The 20,999-nt window shown below is 43.2% G+C and overlaps 1 protein-coding gene across 2 annotated transcripts in view; it reads left to right on the forward strand.

The window, feature by feature from the left end:
• Window positions 1–20,999, forward strand: part of WWP2 (WW domain containing E3 ubiquitin protein ligase 2) — a 144,225-nt gene that overhangs the window by 71,576 nt on the left and 51,650 nt on the right. For both annotated transcript variants that reach the window (XM_030863490.2, XM_060289281.1), the window contains exon 7: window positions 12,419–12,540. In XM_030863490.2, coding sequence (XP_030719350.1) covers window positions 12,419–12,540 — 122 coding nt within the window. The remainder of the gene's footprint in view (window positions 1–12,418; window positions 12,541–20,999) is intronic.

Genomic DNA, 20,999 nt, shown 5'->3' on the forward strand with positions numbered 1-20,999 from the left:
TCCCTGGTGGCGCAGTGGTTGAGAGTCCGCCTGCCGATGCAGGGGACACGGGTTCGTGCCCCGGTCCGGGAGGATCCCACATGCCGCGGAGCGGCTGGGCCCGTGAGCCACGGCCGCTGAGCCTGCGCGTCCGGAGCCTGTGCTCCGCAATGGAAGGGGCCACAACAGTGAGAGGCCCGCATACCGCAAAAAAAAAAAAAAAAAAAAAAAAAAAAAAAATCTGTTTGGTTTGACATTAACATAGCTTCCCCAGCTGACCTTTGTTTTGTGTTTTCTCAGCATATTTTCCCCTACACATTTAGTTTCAGCCTTTTGGATGCTTATATATTAGATGGTGTTGCTTGCAACAGCATTTAATGGGATTTTTAACAAATAGTATGAGGTGCGTGGGAGGTTGGGAGAAATAGGTGAAGAGGATTAAGAGATGCAGGCTTTCAGTTATAAAATAAATCATGGTGACGTATGTACGATGTCGGGAATGTAGTCAATAATATTGTAATCACTTCGTATGGTAACAGATGGTAACTAGACATTGTGGTGATCAATTCGGAATGTATATAAATGTTGAACCACTATGTCGTATACCTGAAACTAATGTAATTTATATGACAACTATATTTAAATTAAAAAAAAAAAGGTTGAGGGCTTCCCTGGTGGCGCAGTGGTTGAGAGTCCGCCTGCCGATGCAGGGGACACGGGTTCGTGCCCCGGTCCGGGAAGATCCCACATGCCGCGGAGCGGTTGGGCCCGTGAGCCATGGCCGCTGAGCCTGCGCGTCCGGAGCCTGTGCTCCACACGGGAGAGACCACAACAGTGAGAGGCCCGCGTACCGCAAAAAAAAAAAAAAAAAAAAAAGGGTTGAAAAAAACCCCAAACCAATATGATACCTTTTATCTTTAAGCTCTCACGGTTAGTCCATTTATGTTTCTTGTGATTCTCGAGATCTTTGGAGTCTTCTCCAAAGATGCTATCTTTTTATCTTCTTGCCTTTTAATTGCTATCTGTCCTGCCTTCCTTGTTTCCCTTTGCTAAGCTAACTTTGTGTTTGGCCTGCCTTTTCTTTGTCTTGATGAGTTGAAGGTATCTTTGGCTCACTGATTATTTGATAATGGAGTGTGAAATTCTGCACCTAACAGTGTAAAGAGAACAAGAATTTCTACCCAGGCTCCCTGTCTGAAGATTTTCTGTTTGGACTTGGACTTTACTTGGACTTTTATGGCACATCTACGTGTTGGGTCTATTTTGTGTGCTTATAAATGGCCTTTGAAGGTACAACTTTAAAATGAGAAAACAACAACACTTTTTAACATGAGATTAGCAAAAGTCTAGAATAGGAGATGGTATGAATAATTGTTATTTTGTGAAGGAGAAGGGGAGATGAGGACATGGTTCTTTTTCTTTAAAATTTTACCTTAAAAAATTTACCTTAAAAAAGGTAAGCAAAAAGCTTTATTTTAAATCACATCATACAATTTTGCTTTACACTTAGAAAAGAATGGTGAACTGGGGACTCCTGAGGAGTTAGTTTTTCCTCTTCCATCTACAGCACTCCTTCTTTTGGAGGTGGGGAGCGGTACAGGGGGAGTGGTGCTGAGTTCTCAGCCAAACTCATCTGGACCTTATGCATCTTTGTGTCCCTACCAGGGCCTAGAATAGTGCTTTGCCGCACGTAGCAGCAGCTCAATAAATCCTTGTTGAGTTGAAAGAGTCTTGTGTTCCTGCTTCTCACTTGCCAGGACTTTGGGGTGGGTCTTCCTACTGGTTTACATTCCTTGGCACCCTGACTCCCTGAGAAGTGGCGGTTTCAGGGGCACAGGTTACAGGGGAGACTTTTTATCAGGACGGCCTTGTGCTTTCCAAGGCTTAGCCGGACCACCAAGAATGTGGTGGGTTCCCACTGCCTGCTCTGTCCCTCCTGTTCCTCCTGTTTTTTTCTTCATGATTGATATTTCCACTTTGAACCCTTTACATGGACTGTTCTACTCAAATCCTTGCAACTTTTAAGGTTAACGTTGGAATCAGAGATAAGTTGACACATAAATACGTCTTGCTTGGAAAAAGAATGTGTGAAGTCCATGTGCCTGAACTCTACCAGGAAAGAGAGTTACTTACTTACCCTCTGAGAACAGTAATGTCCCACATATATATAGCTGTTCAAATCCCCAAGTGATGGTTGAATGTGAGGAATGCGTGTCTCATAAAGGACATTTGGATCGTGGAAATGCGTCCCTATGAGATGAGCACTGATTCCATAGGGCATCTCCATCTCTGTATAAGGCCTTCTAACAGAGTGAGGTGGGGTGCTCAGCAAGAATTACCTAGCCGTATATTTGAAAATTAGTATCTTCTTCTGTGGAAACTGACATTTATTTGTGCTGAGAGGATCTATTAGTTTTCAACTGCTGTGTAACAAATGACCACGAATTTAGGACTTAGAACAGCATCATTTGTGAGCTCACAGTTCTGTAGGTCAGAAGACGAGGACACCATAGCTGGCTGACTGGTCTCCTTAGGGTCTCACAAGGCCAAAATCAAGGTGTCAGCAGGGCTGCATGCTTATCTGGAAACTAAGGAAGAATTTGCTTCAAAGCTGATTCGAGCCATTGACTGAGTCATTGTAGGACTGAGTTCCCATTTCCTCGCTGGCTCTCAGTGAGGTCTTACTCAGCTCCTTATTAAGGCCATCCACACTTCTTCTCATATGTACCCCCCCCACCCCACTCATCATCAAGCTGGCAAGGGTGTGTCAGATTTCCCTCGTGCTTTGAATCCGTCTGATTTTCTCTTCTGCCCTCCACTTTTGACAACTGCTGGAGAAAGTGTTCTGCTTTTAGATTATGTCATTAGATTGGACCCATCTGCATGATATCCCTTTCTTTCTTATTTTTAAATACATTTATTATTTTTTATTTGGCCACACGGCATGGCAGTCCCGACCGGAGATTGAACCTGGGCCCCAGCAGTGAAAGTGCCGAGTCCTAACCACTGGACTACCAGGGAATTCCCTCATGTCCCTTTCTTAAGGTCAGCTGTGCCATATAATATCATAATATTATCATATATTATTATGGTAATATCATGTGCCATATAATAACATAATCAAGGGTGTGATATATCATCATATTCCCTAGTTTTAGGCATTAGGGTGGGGTGTCTTTGGGAGGAGGGGCATTTTAGAAATTCTGCCGACCACAGAAGGTATCTTTCTTAAATCCCATATTTAATCACTTGCCTAGTCTTCACCTGTTGGAGAGCACTTGAAAATTATAGCTAGAACAAAAAAAACCATGAAACATAAAATTTGGTTGGATTTGAAGATTGTCTTGCAATTTTAGTAATGAGTCTAATGAAATGATTTTTATCTGTAGACCCTGATGCTAGAGAATGTTTTTTTTTTTTTTTTTGCGGTACACGGGCCTCTCACTGTTGTGGCCTCTCCCATAGCACAGACTCCGGACGCGCAGGCCCAGCGGCCATGGCTCACGGGCCCAGCCTCTCCACCGCATGCGGGATCTTCCCGAACCGGGGCACGAACCCGTGTCCCCTGCATCGGCAGGCGGACTCTCCACCACTGCGCCAGCAGGGAAGCCCTAGAGAATGTTTTTACATGATGTTCAGGGCTAACCTTTCTGGAAGACACTAGCTCTGACACTTCTCAATACCTGGTAGATTGTGGATTCCATCTCTTAGCACGGATTCCATTCTTTAAAAGGGTGGAGGGAGATGGGGAGGTGAGGACTGGTTGCCACAACCATGGGAAGTATTAGAGGTTACAGGCCCAAGAGTGCTTTTGTGCTTGAGAGCTTGCTTCTTTTATTCATTCAGCAAATGTTTTTATATGCCTACTCTGGGGCCAAGCGCATTCTAGGTGCTGGTTATACAAAGGTACACAAAACAGACAGGGTCCTACCCTCATGGGCCTCGTTGAAGTCAGACATTAAACAGATAAACATATAATCACAAATGGAAGTGCCATAAGGGAAAAGTTTAGAATGCTGTGTGAAAAGAATTAAAGGGAGTTTAGTGCAGGCTGGGAGGTGAGGGACATTTAGACTAAGATTTGGATGAGAAGCCAACTGGGTGAAGAGTCCAGAGAAGAGGATGCCAGGCGAGTAGATCTGCAAAGGCTCTGAATTTTCCTTGGGAGGAGTTTAGAGGGAGGTTTGGAGGAATGTCCGTTGAACATATTCTTTTAGGAGCTTACCTCCCTCCTGCTGAATCCCTGCCTTTGCGATTCGTTGTCAGAACACTTAGAAATAACGCCCCGTATACTGTCATCCCTCGTTCCGCAGGGTCCCCTGTGGCTCTTTCAGGTCTGGGGCTGTAGCACAGGGACACTCTGGGCTGGGCCAGTTCAAACAAGATGTGATGCCGGGAGGAAGAAGGTGGAGATACTTTTCTGGCCCACCTGTAGCAGAAGCTGGAGCTCCGTATTCAGGGTCAGCCCTGTGCAGCTTCCTCCTGCATGTCAGTGGAGGCAGATGGTCCACCACGCTCATCTCCTGAGCTGCTAGAGCATCCCATGCCCTTGTACCATCTCAGGACATGGGACAAATAAGTCAGGGACTGCCCTCTGTGTTCAAGGAACCTCAGATCATCCCCTCCTGCCCCGAGCGGGGGTGGGGTGGAACGAGACAGTGACCGCTTCCCCTGGACTTCATCTCTCGGTCAAGTTTGGGAGGGCGTTTGAGTGTTCTTTTTAGTGAAGCCCAACATGCAACCTGGGATGAGATGAGGTGAGTCAAAATTTATTGTATTTTCTCTCTTAAAATGATTTTTTTTAGTCTCAGGAAGCTGCCACCATTGAGAAGCTTGCTCTATATTCCAGGTTGGGCAAAAGTAAATCACTTGTCTTTCTGTCACGTAGAATGGACTTGCAGCAGTTTTATTTTTACCTTTCCTGTCGTTTCTGAGGCTGGCAGCTAGAGGTAGGGTGTGGAGTGGAGCCATAAATTACCCTTGGAATGACTCGGATGGCCCCATTTTTAACTCTAATTGCGCCTTTCCCTTTTCACCTCTCCTTTTTATCCCCCTCCCCCTCCCCCCGCCCCCCCTCCACATTTGAATGAGAAGGAAGAATTGAGGCGGCTGTAGGTGGGAGCAGGTTTGCTTAGTGACACCTCTCTGAATGGTGGAAAACGTTTCTTTTCCCATCACCACTTCCCATTTTTTCCCTCCATGCTTCTATTTTAAGTGGCTGGTGTTCTTTTTTTGTTTTTTTCTTTTTCTGGTTCTTTTACTGGAAACCAGCCCAGCCTCACTCAGTTTTGTTTCCATGCTGCTATTAAAAGACAATGCCCAGTTAAGAGGACTTGGAGGAGGGGCCGCCCTCTTGGTTCTAGTCATCCAGGCAAAAATCGATTCCCTGGATTGGAGTGTGAGAAGAGTTTTAAGATTATTAGGCTATGGGAACATATGTATATGTATAACTGATTCACTTTGTTATAAAGCAGAAACTAACACACCATTGTAAAGCAATTATACTCTAATAAAGATGTAGAAAAAAAGATTATTAGACAATTTTTAACTTCTGTATCTGTTTTTTGTTTTTTTTTTAATTTAAATGGAGGAAAACCCCACCATCAGTAGTTCTACCCTGAAACTTCTCTTTTGCTGAGCTAATGGGCTTGAATTCTGAGGTCAAAGAACCTCCCTTTAGTATCCTGGGCCTCTTTTACCAAGATAGAAAAGTATGCTTGGCACCCGGTATCCGGTCAGCCATGAATTCTTTTTTTGCGGTACGCGGGCCTCTCACTGTTGTGGCCTCTCCCGTTGCGGAGCACAGGCTCCGGACGCGCAGGCTCAGCGGCCATGGCTCACGGGCCCAGCCACTCCGCGGTATGTGGGATCTTCCCGGACTGCGGCATGAACCCGTGTCCCCTGCATCGGCAGGCGGACTGTCAACCACTGTGCCACCAGGGAAGCCCAGCCACGAATTCTTGACATTTAGGAGAGATGTGTCCCCAGGCTTTGAAGAATCCCTATATTTATTAATACAGAGTGTTTGTAGAGTCCTGAGTATTACCTGAATCACATTCCCATCAAGGTTCTTGTTTTCTGGGTGTTTTATTTTTGGGAGGGGGCTATCCTCATACCATAAGTTACATGCCTTTAAAAAAATTTATATATTTATTTATTTATGGCTGTGTCGGGTCTTAGCTGCGGCACGCAGGATCTTTCATTGTGGTGCACAGGCTCTTCATTGCCTCATATGGGTTTCTCTCTAGTTGTGGTGCGTGGGCTCCAGAGCGTGTGGGTTCAGTAGTTGCGGCGCATGGGCTCTCTAGTTGTGGCGCACAGGCTTAGTTGCCCCACGACACGTGGGATCTTAGTTCCCCGACCAGGGATCGAACCCTTGTCCCCTGCATTGGAAGGCGGATTCTTAACCACTGGACCACCAGGGAAGTCCCAAGTTACCTGCCTTTTAAAACTTTAATTTTTTCTCACGTGATGAGCTGTTTTTTTTTTTTTTTTTTTGTGGTACACGGGCCTCTCACTGTTGTGGCCTCTCCCATTGCGGAGCACAGGCTCCGGACGCGCAGGCTCATTGGCCATGGCTCATGGGCCCAGCCACCCCGTGGCATGTGAGATCTTCCCGGACCGGGGCATGAACCCGTGTCCCCTGCATTGGCAGGCGGACTCTCAACCACTGCGCCACCAGGGAAGCCCATGATGAGCTGTTTTTGCAGTGACTGAAACACACAAATTGCTTTTTAAAATAATGAAGATAGGTTTATGGAGGTATACAATAAAACGCCCCCTATGCAATGTACAGTTTGATAAAAGTATAGCATCTGGTAACCACTACCATAATCAAGATATTGAAAGTTTCATCTCCCCCAGAAGTTCCCTCATGCCCCTTTATAGTCAGCCCCTACTTCTTTCTCCAGCTCTTGGCAGATACTAATTGCTTCCTTTCCCTACAGTTTTACCTCTTCCTAAATGTCATAAAAATGGATGGATATACTCTGTAGCCTTTTGTGTCTGTCTTCTTCCACTTAGCATAATGCATTTGTGATTCATCTATGTTGTTGCATCATCAGTAGTTCAATCCCTTTATTTACTGAGTAGTATTTCACTGTGTGGATGTACCACAGTCTGTCTGTTCATTCACCAGTTTGGGTTGTTTATGTTTTTGGAAATTATGAATAAAGTCACTATAATTTGCCTACAGGTTTCACGTAAACGTTTTCATTTCTCTTGCGTAAATACCTAGGCATAGGATTGTTGGTTCGTATGCTAAGTGCATGTCTAACTTTATAAGAGACTGCCAAACTCTTTTCCAAAGCGATAGTGCCACGTTGTGTTCCCTCCAGCAGTGTTTGAGAGTCCCAGGTGCTTTGTGTTCTCACCACTACTGTTACTGGCAGGTTTTTTTGTTTTGTTTTTGTTTGTGTGTGTGTGATTTTCTAGGTTTGTTTTGTTTTGTTTTTACTTTGTCCATTCTAACAGTTGTGTGATGTTACCTCATTGTCGTTTTAATTTGTATTTCCCTAATGACTAATGATGTTGAGCATCTTTCATGTGCTAATTTGCTGTTTGTAGATCTTCTCTTTTAAAATCTTTTGATTATTTTTATTGGTTTATTCTTTTTATTATTGAGTTTTGAGAGGTTTTTTTTTCTAGAAATAAATCCTTTATCAGATAGGTATCTGGCAAATGATTTTTCCCAGTCTAGGGACTGTCTTTTCATTTTCTTGATAGTGTCTTTGGGAGAGCAGGAGTTTTAAATTTTGATGAAGCCACCGACTACTTTTTAAATCCATTTCCTCATAAAGGATGTGGTAGATTTATCAATCCCAAATTCTGAGTGACCACCAAATTTAGAATTTCATTTTTTAATTTAGCAAAAATTTTTGTTTTCGTGTCTGTGAGCCATCACTTTTTTTGACTCTTCATTTTGTTTTCATTTGCATTACTGATGCTAGGGCTGGCTTTTTTATTTAAACAAAGTTTTGTTTTGTTTAATTACCCCACATAAACTATTACATATGTGATGAGCAACAAAGCTGCACTGGGTGACAATGCCAAGTTATCAGGCAGGCTCACTCACTAGACAAGTGGCTCTCTCACACACTGGCATTGTAGGGTGTGATGCAAATTTGTTTCTGAGCAGAAGTACAAATTACCGCATTTCCACTAAGATGTAAGCTCCTTGAGATCAGCGGCTCTTTCTGTTTTGTTGCTAGCCCTAGAACAGGACCTAGTGCTCAGAAGATAATGATTGAATGCAATTCTCTGGCCTTCATGCAGAGCAATGCAGGGTGTCCCACAACATTGGAGGCTGTGGCTCTCAGGGTCAGCTGAGGACTGAGGCCAGTGCTACGAATGTCAAAGCTTGAATGGCAAGGGACAGCCAAGAGCCCTCTCCTGGAGACCTCACCTGCATCAGTTCTCTTTCTGCAGAGTGGAGAGAGAATCCCAGGGCCCTGACCTTGACTGGCATTCCTTAGGGGGGTCTTAGTTTCTGATCTGAGGGAGGAACTTAGGTAACTTCACACCAGTATTTTGAGAGGCACGTGGGGTAGTGAGAGCTGAATCTCTGTAACTAGGTGACTTAAAACCAACCATTCATGGAATTTTGCCGTTCTGCCTTCTTCTGACTGCCCCAGGGGCTGCATAGCTCCTCCCTCCCGCCCCCAAGGTGGTGGAGGGATCAGGCCAAGGTTGAAGTCATTGGCAGAGCCAAAGCCAGGCTGCCTGTGGTGGGGCCCAGCTCATCTCCACCCCATCGCCCCGCTTGTGTCCTGGTACTATTTTGGCTTATGGTGTGTGGTTTCAGCTTTTGGGCCAGCTTTTAATCACAACACAGTCCCATCTTTTAAGGGTTGAGTGACCTCCCAGAGAGGAAACTGCTGAAGAGAAGATTGTCCTCAAACTTTGAGGCCTTCTCTTCCTTCTAAGAGTCTTATTTTAAAGGTAATTCAAGAGGGGAACAGTGGAACCTCCAGATTTAGGGCAAGAGAAGAATCTGGGGGAAGGGTGTTTGTGTGTGTGTGTGTGTGTGTGTGTGTGTGTATGGGGTCGGTGGGTAGCTGGGTGGCCGTGGGCCACGGGCAGGGAGGTGGCAATTCACACAAAGTGGTCCCAGCTGCCCCTGGCTTACAGGCTAATCCCGGCTCTGCACCAGCCTGTCATTCAGAGTGTGCTGCTGTCATTAGTGGTTGAACATTTCTGAAAGTATTCTCTCTCAACTCTGACCACATGCCCCTTTGGGGAAGGGAGGGAGGGGCTAGGAGAGTAATGGGACCCACCCTGTTGTCACGCCCAGCTGCTCTGCAGAGGGACAAGGAGCCCAGGACCTTAGAAGGAATCACGGGCCTGTCAGAGTCCGTGCGTGTGACACAACGAGTGTCGCATTTTCTATGCTGCCCCCCGACCCCCTGCCTTGTGGCCTGCTGCGCCCAGAGGGGTGAGCCCTCTGCTGTGGGCTGTGAGTACAAAATCACAGAGGCTTTTTTTCTTTTGTCCTTTTTTTTTTTAAAATTAATTAATTTATTTTTGGCTGCACTGGGTCTTTGTTGCTGCGTGCGGGCTTTCTCTAGTTGCAGCGAGCGGGGCCTACTCTTTGCTGCGGTGCACAGGCTTCTCATTGCAGTGGCTTCTCTTGTTGCGGAGCATGGGCTCTAGGCACGCGGGCTTCAGTAGTTGTGTCGTGCGGGCTCAGTATTTGTGGCTCGTGGGCTGTAGAGCGCAGGTTCAGTAGCTGTGGCGCATGGGCTTAGTTGCTCCGCGGCATGTGGGATTTTCCTGGACCAAGGCTCGAACCTGTGTTCCCTGCCTTGGCAGGCGGATTCTTAACCACTGCGCCACCAGGGAAGCCCTTCTTTTGTCCTTTTAAGGGGATTCTTGTCTGAAATAAACCTTCTATTAACCAATTTGATCTCTCTCAAGCTCTCTGCCCTCAACACATATACGCACATTCACCAGTGGCTAACGACCATCTTTCCCTTTGGAACAGTCTGCACTCATTCTGCTTTCGAAGAGGACTTATGGTGAAATGCTCAATATTAATATTCCTTCCCATGGAGTGGGGACTCTGAGATATTTTTCTTGACTGAGGTGTGATTGACAGCTTTGATTTATGAAATTAGCTCAGGGAAAAATAAGACGGAAAAAGAGAGTCCAAATTAAATCTTTATTTCCACAGCTCAGTTGTACTCTCTCTATCCATTTTTAAGTGCCATGCAGCCTTAGGTACAAAGGGCTCCAGGGTTTGCTAGGTTTCTTTTTCTTCTTCTTTTTTTTTCTTTTTGTAGTTTTGGCCCCAAGAAAAAACTTTATTTTTTCTTTTTAAATAATTGTGTTTCTTCCTTGCTCAAAAGTAGACATGCTTAATGAAGAAAATCAGAAAAACCCAGAAAAGCACAAAGGAAACACTAAAGGCATCCATATTCCCAACGTCCAAAGATAATCACTGTTAGCATTTTGGTTTATACTCATCGTGTTGGAGAAGGTAGTCAGTGGAGGCACTTCTTATTCCTCCAGGAATCTCTGAGTTTGTTGCGCTGTAAGTTTGTCCCAACATACGGGACCAGAATGTCTCACCAGCAGAGATGTTCTGGTGGGTATGGAGCCTCCCAGTGGGGGGAGCTTTCTTTCTTCCTTCCTTTCTTCCTTCCTTCCTTTCTTCCTTTCTTTTTTTCTTTCTTTCTTTCTTTTTTCTTTCTTATTGTTGCTGTTTATTTTTTAAAAAATTTTATTGGGGTATAGTTGATTTACAAAGTTGTGTTAGTTTCAGGTGTACAGCAAAGTGAATCTGTTATACATATATGCACTCTTTTTTTTTTTTTAAAGATTTTTGATGTGGACCATTTTAAAAGTCTTTATTGAATTTCTTACAATATTGTTTCTGTTTTATGTTTTGGTTTTTTGGTCCCGAGGCGTGTGGGATCTTAGCTCCCTGACCAGGGATCGAACCTGCACCCCCTGCATTGGAAGGTGAAGTCTTAACCACTGGACCACGACGGAAGTCCCTATCCACTCTTTTTTAGATTCTTTTCCCATATAGGCCATTACAGGATATTGAGTTGAGTTCCCTGTGCTATTATACAGTAGGTCCTTATTAGTTATCTATTTTATATATAGTAGTGTGTATGTGTCAATCCCAGTCTTCCAATTTATCCCTTCCCCTGCTTATCCCCTGGTAACTATAAGTTTATTTTCTACATTTGTGACTATTTCTGGGAACTTTCTATTAGAGGTCTTCGTCTCGCCATTGACCAAATGACCAGTGAATAACCTGGAAGGGATTCAGCTTAAGTCCAGGCTTCCCACCCCCAGCCTCCAACCAGAGAGCGTGGGCTCTTGACCTTAGAGCATCTGGATTCGAATCTTTGCGCCATTGCTCACTTTCTCGGTGTCTGTTTTCACCTGTAAAATGAGCATAATAATAGTAAGCCACCTCTAGGGTTGCCAGGTTAAATGAGATAATATATGCAAAGTGCACAGCACACCACAGGTACCTGGAACATAATATTCCAGCTCAATGAATATTAAATTCTTCCATAGTCATTGTTTTCACGTTTATTGTTGGTGGTATTGTCACTGCCCCGAGTCCCGTGGTTGTAAATTGTTCTCTGGATCTCTGTTTCTCTGCCTGGAGAGGGGTGGTCTTTTCTTCACTGGGTAGTACTTAAATCATCTCACTGTTGAAAAGTAGTATATAATGAGTAGGAAGTAGAATAACCTCCTTTGACAAAACTGAGAAAGGCAGGGAAGCTTAGACATTTCCATCAAGTGAACAAAATCAAGCCACCACAGGACCGTGAGAACATGTACTGTCTGTTGCCTTGTGTCCTCTGAAGATGTTAGATCGAGCCTCTGCCACTGTATTCCACCATTTTCCTTGCGGTACAGATCCCTCTCTGCATTTGTTCCTCATTTACTTGCATGGATGTTGAATCACCTTTCCTAGATAAAACATGTCAACATACACATTGGTTGCAGTTGTCTAATGCCCCTTGACTTTTATTCCCAAGGCAAGCATGTTTCTAGCCATAGAGAATATGGATTTGGATAAGTTTTGGGCTCTTTTTTGGCCAATGGGAGAAACATGTCATCTGTAGCCTGTTCAGTGATTCTTGTTTATTTCTTACATTCAAGCCCAATAAAAATAATGTGATGGTCACGGGATATTTTGCCAGTTATTTCAGATGTGGGGGAAATTCACTCTGGATTTGTTTACTTCAAATGGAAAAGTTTACCGAAAGTTGCCTTCTGTGCTTTTACCAAGAAGGAAGCTTACATGGGTCTCTCCATTCAGGGCCAGCTTCTGTCGAGTCAAAGACCAGAAGGACTATTACGGGGCTTATTTCCCATAAATAGCAAGAGAGGGAATACAGTGAGTTAGGTGGGGCACACCTCTGTCTTTTTCACAGTGACTTATATCTGTCTGCTTTATATTTTGAACCCCCAGGACACACAGACATTCAGGTGGTTCAGCCAGAACAGCAACTGGTGAGCAGAGCCCCGGTACTAGCAGCCGACAGCATCAGCCTCTCAAGAACCCAAGCCACAGTGGCTTGGCCAATGGCACAGGTGAGTGACAGCGCAGAGCACCAGCCCAGACTAAAGCATGGCCTCTAACTTGTTCTCACATGGAGTCGGGACCCTGCCTGCTGTGTCAGGATGCAGGGTGGGCGAGAGAAGACTCCCACACTAAGATGGAATTTGAATCCGTCAGTCTTTCCATGACCCGTCTTCTTTTCTCTCTGGCATAGTGTGTACAGCCAAGGTTATTCTCCACATGACTGTGCTCGTCTGAAATCTTCCTTTGTACAGAAATGAAAAGTATTGATATTTAAATTCATTTCTTATCAACATTGGATTTCTTTGCGAGGGGGGGCGATATCTTACTTACACATGACACGTTTTTTCATTTCCTTAATTTAAGGGACTAATCAGACTAGGGAGAAAGAAGACTAAGTATTGTTGTGAAGAGCTGGCTTAGAGAAGATGGCAGCACTGTTGAGCAGGTTGGGATGCTGGACCAGGAGCAAAGCCCAGCTGCCACTGGGGGGCCTCCTGTGGCTGTTCCACTGAGAGTATTTGGTCCATTTGAGAGCAGATAGCGCTTCCACATCCACATGGAACCTCTCTGCACTTGATCCTGCTTCCCCACAAGTGGGAAGAGAAGGACCTATTTCAGAACAAATCCATTTTTGTCGTGTTTTCCTTCTGTCTCATCCAGACAGTGTTGAATTAAAAAGGGGAAGGGACCAAAAAAAAGGTTTTTTTCCTAAACATCTTGAAGATTGTCATATCTTTTGTGACTGCTGGTCATTTGGTAATTTGTCTTAATTTGGGGCAGTTGGGAAGGGACACGGGCGTTTGCTTTGGTAAGCTGGAGGTGGGGGAAATGCAGGTGTTTAAATCAGTAAGAGACACTGAAATAATTTTGTAGATGCTCGTGATAACAGAGGTGTGGCAGGAAGGACGGGAAGTTCAGAGCAGCACAGCTTCTTCACATAAGCGTTACCATGGTACTGTTCCTGCCCTTTGTGTGACAAACTTATTGAGCAGGAGAAGTCGATTGGGGTTACTTTCTAATGACTTTTAGTTCTCTTGCAGCACTGCATGAGGGCTGCAGAGCCCCTTTGATAGCTCAGGGTGCTTGGCTATACTGTCGTCTGCGGCAGACTGCAGGGTGGAGTGGCCTGTGTCCCGCAAGGCTCACTGTGTGTGCAGTGGCCTGACTTTCTCCCTGGAGTTTGGGACCCGCCTGCAGGAATTGAGTTAGCGAGCTCGCCCCGAGGCTTGAGGACGAGGGTGAGCTGGAGGTGAGGGGCATAAGCGGTAGCTGTCTCAGCCTGCCTGGCGCTCCTTTGCCAACCATCGTGTGCAAGTGCTGGAACTGCCAGTTACAGAAGCCGGGGGTGGCCTGGCTTCCCGTTTGTGTGGTGGGGACAGCGAGGTGGGGGCTGTGGACTGCGTTACAGAATACTGTATGCAGCTCCGCGAGCACCAGTAAACATGTTTCTCTTAAGCAAATAAGTCACTTGTGGGAATTCCCTGGTGGTCCAGTGGTTAGGACTTGGCTCTTTCACTGCCAGGGCCCAGGTTAAACCCCTGGTCCGGGAACTAAGATCCCACAAGCCATGTGGCGTGATGAAATAAAAAAGCCACTCATAGATGAGGGCCGGTGTTCACAAACGGGCAAGGGGAACTGGCTTTGGAACCAGTTGTTTCCTGGATGCCACAGGTGTGATACCAGCCTCTTTGTTCCTCCAGGGGCCTGCATCGTTGTGATGCTGGTCTCCCCCAGCCATCTCTGCTTGTCTTACAAAAACTATGGGTAGGACTTCCCGGATTGTTCTGTGGTTGGGACTGCATGCCTCCAATGCAGGGGGCGTATCTTCGATCCCGGGTTGGGGAACTAGGATCCCACATGCCGCGTGGCACAGCCAACCCCCCCCCCCAAAAACAACCCCCCCCCCGCAAAAAAAAACCCAAAAAACACCTATGGGTAAATTGCCTTTCTGTGGTGATGGTCTTTGAGTAACTCTCATTGGACATTTAAACAGGTCTGTGTTTCCCCTACTCTTATTTTTAGGTACCTTTGTGTATTGTCCTTATCTCCAGGAACATTATGTATTTCAGCAGATGAGGCACGTGCCAGCCACGTCTTCTGAAAGCCAAATATCTGTAACCCCAAACTGCCTTGGAGATGTCTTATGGTGCTGTGTCTGAATGCCCAAACTGTTCCCAAACATGTCTGTGAAGGACAGTCATTGAATGTTAGGGATTTCTGCCTGTTAAAATACAGGGCTTGGCCCCTATCTTGTTTCCTTTCTGCTCTGATGACGGTTCACATTTGGCTCACAGCCAGCCTGGACTTTGTAGGCTTTTTAATGTCTATCCAGGGGGTACAGAAAGATCTCACCTTTCCTTGGGGAGCAGACAGAAGCGCCCCTCTTTGGTAGCGTAAAACTAGAAGGGGGTTGAGGCGCTGATTGAGGACATCTCCATCCCTGTATGGACATACAGGTATATGGACATCTCCATATACTGCTGTTCGAACTGCTAGGACCAGTTCCAAAATGGTGGTGGTAGAGAGCCGTGCTTCCAGGAAACGTTTCCAGAGACATACAAGATTTATTTAGCAAGGCTTTTTGGCTGTGCTCTGCAGCTATGCATGAAAAAGACATTTGGGGCAAAGACGGAGCTGACTTCCAGGTGTTTTTTTCACATCACAACTGTAAAGTATCCGTTTTTATAAAAAGAAGGTGAATGGCGGTCTGTCTGTATAAATATTATATCTCTGAGTTTTAGAAGTGGTGGAATCAAGGACTAGGCTAATGGTATAGCACTTTATTGGGACTTGTGTGCAATGATTTACTTTCTAATTTTTTCTTGAAAACTTTACCCGCCCCCCCCCCCGCAAAAAAAAAAATTACATCTCTCACTCATTCCTCCCTTAAATGTGATTTCCATGCGTGTAAGGTGGGGAGTCACACTGACTGCAGTCAGATTCTGCCCCCGGTGTATAGCACGTGTGTAAGACCCAGGGACTAGTTGGGCCTTAGTTTTCTCATTAATAAAATTAGGACAAGATTATATATCTCATAGCGTTGTTATAAGGAATAAATTATATAAAACATGTAGCATGTCTAGCACAGTGCCTGGGACATAGTAAGCTCTCAGTTAGCTTTTGTCTTTAAGAATAATTTCATATGGTTATAATTATGCAGCGTGAATAGGTATTCTTTTTTCCATTTCATTATTTTTGTTACACGTGTTCATGTATCAGTGGTCTTCTTGTTTACCTTTTTTTAGTGGCCTCATACTATTTCATAGTTAATATGCCATAACTCATATAACCATTTTGCAGTGCTTGTGTATTTCCCTTTTGTAAAACAAAATCCTGATGTAAACATTCTTTGCATACAACTTTGTTTCTTCCAGAATGGAGTTCTCGAGTCAAAGGATGCAAATTTTTAAAATCTAAAGTGTGTTACCAGAGTGCCTTCCAAAAGGTTTGAAATAATCATACATCCCAAGGCACTGTAAAATTTTCCTCATGGCATATGAGGTTTATTTTTCCCTTGACCTTGTAAATACTGGTTTGTCATTTTGCTAACAGGTATTGGGTGCCACCTCATCGTTTAACCTCATTGCATTTCTACAATTATCAGTTGCTTTTCTCTTTAGCGACTTTTTTCATGGTGTTCAGTTATTTGTCTCATGGAGTTATAGATATTTATTTTAGAGATTTATATAGTCTAAGTACAGGTTTTTAATAAAATTGTGGCAAAATGCGCATAACATAAAATTTACCATATAAACCATTTTTAAGTGTATGATTCAGTAGCATTGGGCACATTCACAGTGTTGTGCAACTTTACCACTATCCATTTCCAGAACCTTTTCATCATCCCACACTGAAACTCTGTACCTTTTACACAAAAACATTCTCCCTTCCTCCTACCCCCCAGCCCCAGCCCCTGGTAACCTTCGTTCTGCTTTATGTCTGTATGAATTTGCTTATTCTAGGTACCTTTTGTCCCTGGCTTGTTTCACTTAGCATAATGTTTTCAAGATTCATCCATGTTGTAGCATGGGTCAGGGTTTCATTCCTTTTTCAGGCTGAATAATATTCTGTTGTATGTTTTTACCATGTTTAATTTATCCATTCATCTGTTGATAGACATTTGGGTTGTGTCCACTCCTTGGCTATTGTGAATGCTGCTGTGAACATGGGTGTCCGAGTATCTGTTTGAGTGTGTTCTTTCAATTCTTTTGGCTGTATACCTTGGAGTAGAGTTGATGGGTCATAGGGTAATTCTATGTTTAGCGTTTGAGGAACCCTCGAACTGTTTTCCAGAACAGCTGTACTGTCTTTTCCCACCAGCAGTGAATGAGCATTCCAATTTTTTAATATCCTTGCCAACACTTGTTTTTTTCTGGTTTTTTTGTTTTGTTTTGTTTTGTTTTTCCCATACTAGCCGTCCTAATGGGTGTGAAGTATCTAGGTACAAGTTATATCTGTTATTTGTATGATTATAAGTTTTCCCCCTATATCATTGTTTCGCCTTTTGTCTCATTTTCTATGGTTTTTGTAGCAAAGGAGTTAAAAACTTAAAAAAAATTGTGCCTGAGCATTTTTTTAATATTTATAATTTTAACTTTTGCTTCAGTAGTGAAAAGATTCTCTTGTCTCTAGATGGAATAAATATGTTCTGTTTTACTTTTTTTTCATGTTAAAAATATCCCACTGGAAATTATACTGGTTTATCTGTATCTATACATTCATAACTGTAATGAAAGTTGGGTTTCAATTAATTTTTCTCTATAGCAGGGTCCTGTTATCCTGTAAACATTAATTACTTTTTTTCTTTCTGTGGTTTTACTCAGTGTTTATCACTTACTGTATTCTTATATGCAGTGAGTATTCATTTCTGGACTCTTTACTTATCCCATTTATTTCTGGTTTTGAGCCAGTCTTGCGTGATTTTGATTATAGACATGTTATAGGATGTTTTTCTAATGTCTGGAAGGGTTAGTCCTACCTTATTGCTTTTTCTCCGTGATATTTTTTGATAGTTTATACATTTTCAAAACAAATTTCAGACTTTGAATGCTTAGAAGCATGCTGGAATGTAAGTGGAAACTGTATGAATCTACATATTGAGCAAGGAAAGATTGAACTTTCCCATCAGGTGACATGGTATGGCTTTATCCATTTTTAAGTTTTTCTTCTTTTTTCCATCTAATTTAATTGCTTTTAAAAATATAATCCTCACCCACCCTGTGTCATACTAATTATGAAATATTTTTCTAGTTTTGGTCTGCTCCCTCGAAGAGCTGAGTTGATCGATTGCATTGGAAGGCATTGCTTGGGTTTCACGGGTGAGAGATACCGACTGCTTTACCGTGTATCATAAGTTACGAGCTGATCTTCAGTTTAAAAAGCTTCCATTGTCGGCAGTCGCCTTCTCCATGCCCGAGTGAGGGGGCTGAAAAGACCTGTGTGTCCAGTGAGAGTCTGTGCTACACCACACACACACCTAAAGATCTTGGAACACACAGTGAGCTGGCAGCCTGTCTAGGATTAAGAAAAAGAATTTCCAATTCCTGATCTCTTTTTGCCAACTGTGACTAGAGTATGTCTTAGTCCTGAATGAATATCTGATTCAGAAAGTTAGAATGTTTAACCAACATCACAGAGGGAACCTTGTGAAATACCCACAGTTGCAGAAATCAGCCATTTTACCACCTTATCCCATTTACCCTCTCATCTTGGTACCCAGCTTTTCTTTCCCACACAGGAAAGCCATCTAAGCCATCTTCATTTCTCCTCCTCCCACCTCCTTCCATTGTTTTTGTTTAATAGTCTTCTGGTTTTGAGTGCTGGTTCTGCTACTTGCTTGGCACCTCTCTGAGTGGTACCTCTGGGAACCTCAGTTTTACCTTCAGTAAAATGGGAATAATACTACCTTCCTCATGGGGTTATTAGGAGGATAAGTGAGCTAATGAGAATGAACTTGTGAAAAGCAGCACGGGATCCTGGATTGGATCTTGGAATAGTAAAAGGACATTAGTGGAAAACCTGGTGAAATCCAAATAAATTCTAGAATTTAATTAATAGTAATATATTAATGTTATGTTTTTAGTTTTGACAAATGTGCCCTAGTTCAGCAAGGTAGTATCTTTGTACTATCTTTGTACTATCTTTGTAACTTTTCTATAAATTTAAAACTATTCCAAAATTTAAAAAATTTAAAAAGAACCTGCTTTGCAAGTGATAGTGTTACCCAAATGTGAGGCGGTTTTATTTCATATATCTTTTGCTAGATTATTAGGCCTATTAAACAAGTATTTATTCAATCAATATTTATTGAATGCCATTTTGCTAAGTGCTATGACAGTGTGAAGAAGTATGAAATAAGGCCTCTGCCCTATAGTCTGTTTCAGGGAAAGAAGCTGAAAAACCCCAGTCAGCCAAGTACCAACACAGCAGTTGTCACAGGGGCTGCGAGGTTGAGTAGCCAAGGCCACAGGTGCTGTAGGCTCTGCAAAGGGATCCGTCTGGGCTGAAGTGGTGGGGAGAGCCTCTAGGGAAGGAGGGCTGAAGTGAGCAAAGGGGTGGAGACAAGAATGTAGTAGGTAGAGAATGGAAGTAGCAAAAAATGAAGGAAAACAAATTTGCCCTCATTCTCAAGAAGGATGCTGTGTTTTGGGGGAGATAAGTTGTGTACATCAAATAATTATGATTAATAGAGAACACTGGCTATACTGAATAGAGCTTAAATGTAAAATACAGCAATTTTCTAAGGCATGATGAAATTGTAACTCTTCGTCTTTGTCAATCCAGTTTTTCTCTCTACTTGAAGTCATGGCTCAAGTGTGGCGCTCTGTCACTTATTTTACCAGGGTGGCCATGACGCAGTAACTGAATTATCTGAACTTTGGTTTCTTCTGACTGTAAGCTGTGATGGTTTGGATTTACTTCTGAGGTTTCAAGCCCTTATGTTCTAAGAACATGTGTGTATATACAGGCATACCTTTGTTTTATCTCTTTTTGCTTTATTGTGCTTCACAGATATTACATTTTTTCTTCTTCTTCTTCTTCTTCTTCTTTTTTTTTTTTTTTTTTACAAATTGGAGGTTTGTGGCAACGCTGCATCAAGCAAATCTGCCGGCACCATTTTTCCAATAGCATTTGCTCACTTCGTGTCTCTGTGTCATATTTTGGTAACTCTTGCAATGTTTCTTTTTTTTTTGGCCATGCCGTGTGGCTTGTGGGACCTTAGTTCCCTGACCAGGGATTGAACCTGGGCCCTCGGCAGTGAAAGTGCGGAGTCCTTACCACCGGACCACCAGAGAATTCCCCAGTTCTTGCAATATCTCAAACCCTCCACCAGCAAAAAGATTACAACTCACTCAGATGATGGTTAGCATTTTAGCAATAAAGTATACACTGTATTTTAAGATATCATGCTATTATTGTACACTTAATAGACTGCAATATAGCGTAAACAAAACTTACACGCACCAGAAAACCGAAAAACTTGCTTTATTGCGATATTTGCTTTATTGTGGTGGTCTGGAACCAAACCTGCAATATCTCTGAGGTATGCCCGTACGCACACACATACAGAGTCTTTGAGAGCAGAGAGTTTAAGCATGGACACATAAAGTTTCAACGCTAGGATATCTGGTTTTCACATTCAGTTTCCAAATCTAAACTCGAGAAACCACAAAGCTCTTAAACAGATGAACTGCTCTGGTGAATCAAAGGCTCTCGGGAAGCTCTGTGGACAGATGCAGTCCTGGTGGGAACCCTTCTAACTAGATTTGCAGCGGCATGACCGGTCAGGTCCAAATAGTATTGACTAGGCGGTCTTTTCCACTGGCATGCTACAGGGCTCTGGTTTTGTTCCTTTCCTGGTTGAAAATTTCATTAAAAATTTTTTAATAGGCAGTACATATATGTTGTCAACACTTTAAAGGTATAAAAGCTTAAACAGTGTAAAGAAAGTCTCCTTCCTATTCTGGTCGTCCAGCTTCCCCTTCCCTCCCCAGAGGCAGTCACTGTTGTGTTTCGTATGATTCTTTCCAAGATATTCTTTGAATATACAAGCATATTCGTTGAACATACACACACAAATGGTAGCACAATATATATGCTGTTCTGCAGTTTACCACTTATTAATTATCTTAGAATTTTTTCCAAAGAACTTGAAGCCACCTTGAAGATCTTTGGCCCTTCCCTCTTCTGCTAACCCCAGCCAAAGATGGGGACAATTTTAGTTTCAATAAGAACAATAATCACAAAAGATTGAAATGCTTTAAATATATTTAAATCCAAGAACTCATAATGATTTTTAAACAGAGCAAAAGTTCACTGTTTGTTTTTGGAGAACATGAGAGTATTAACTCATTCTTCTGAAAACTGGTAAATGAAAGGAAAGACTCAAGCAATTCTCTTGCCTTTTTTTTACAAACTGAACCTCAAGGTAACCAGATAGTTGATAGGGGAAATTTCTCTTTAGAGG

The sequence above is a fragment of the Globicephala melas genome, chromosome 19 (assembly GCF_963455315.2).
Source record: "Globicephala melas chromosome 19, mGloMel1.2, whole genome shotgun sequence".
Lineage (NCBI taxonomy): Eukaryota > Metazoa > Chordata > Mammalia > Artiodactyla > Delphinidae > Globicephala > Globicephala melas.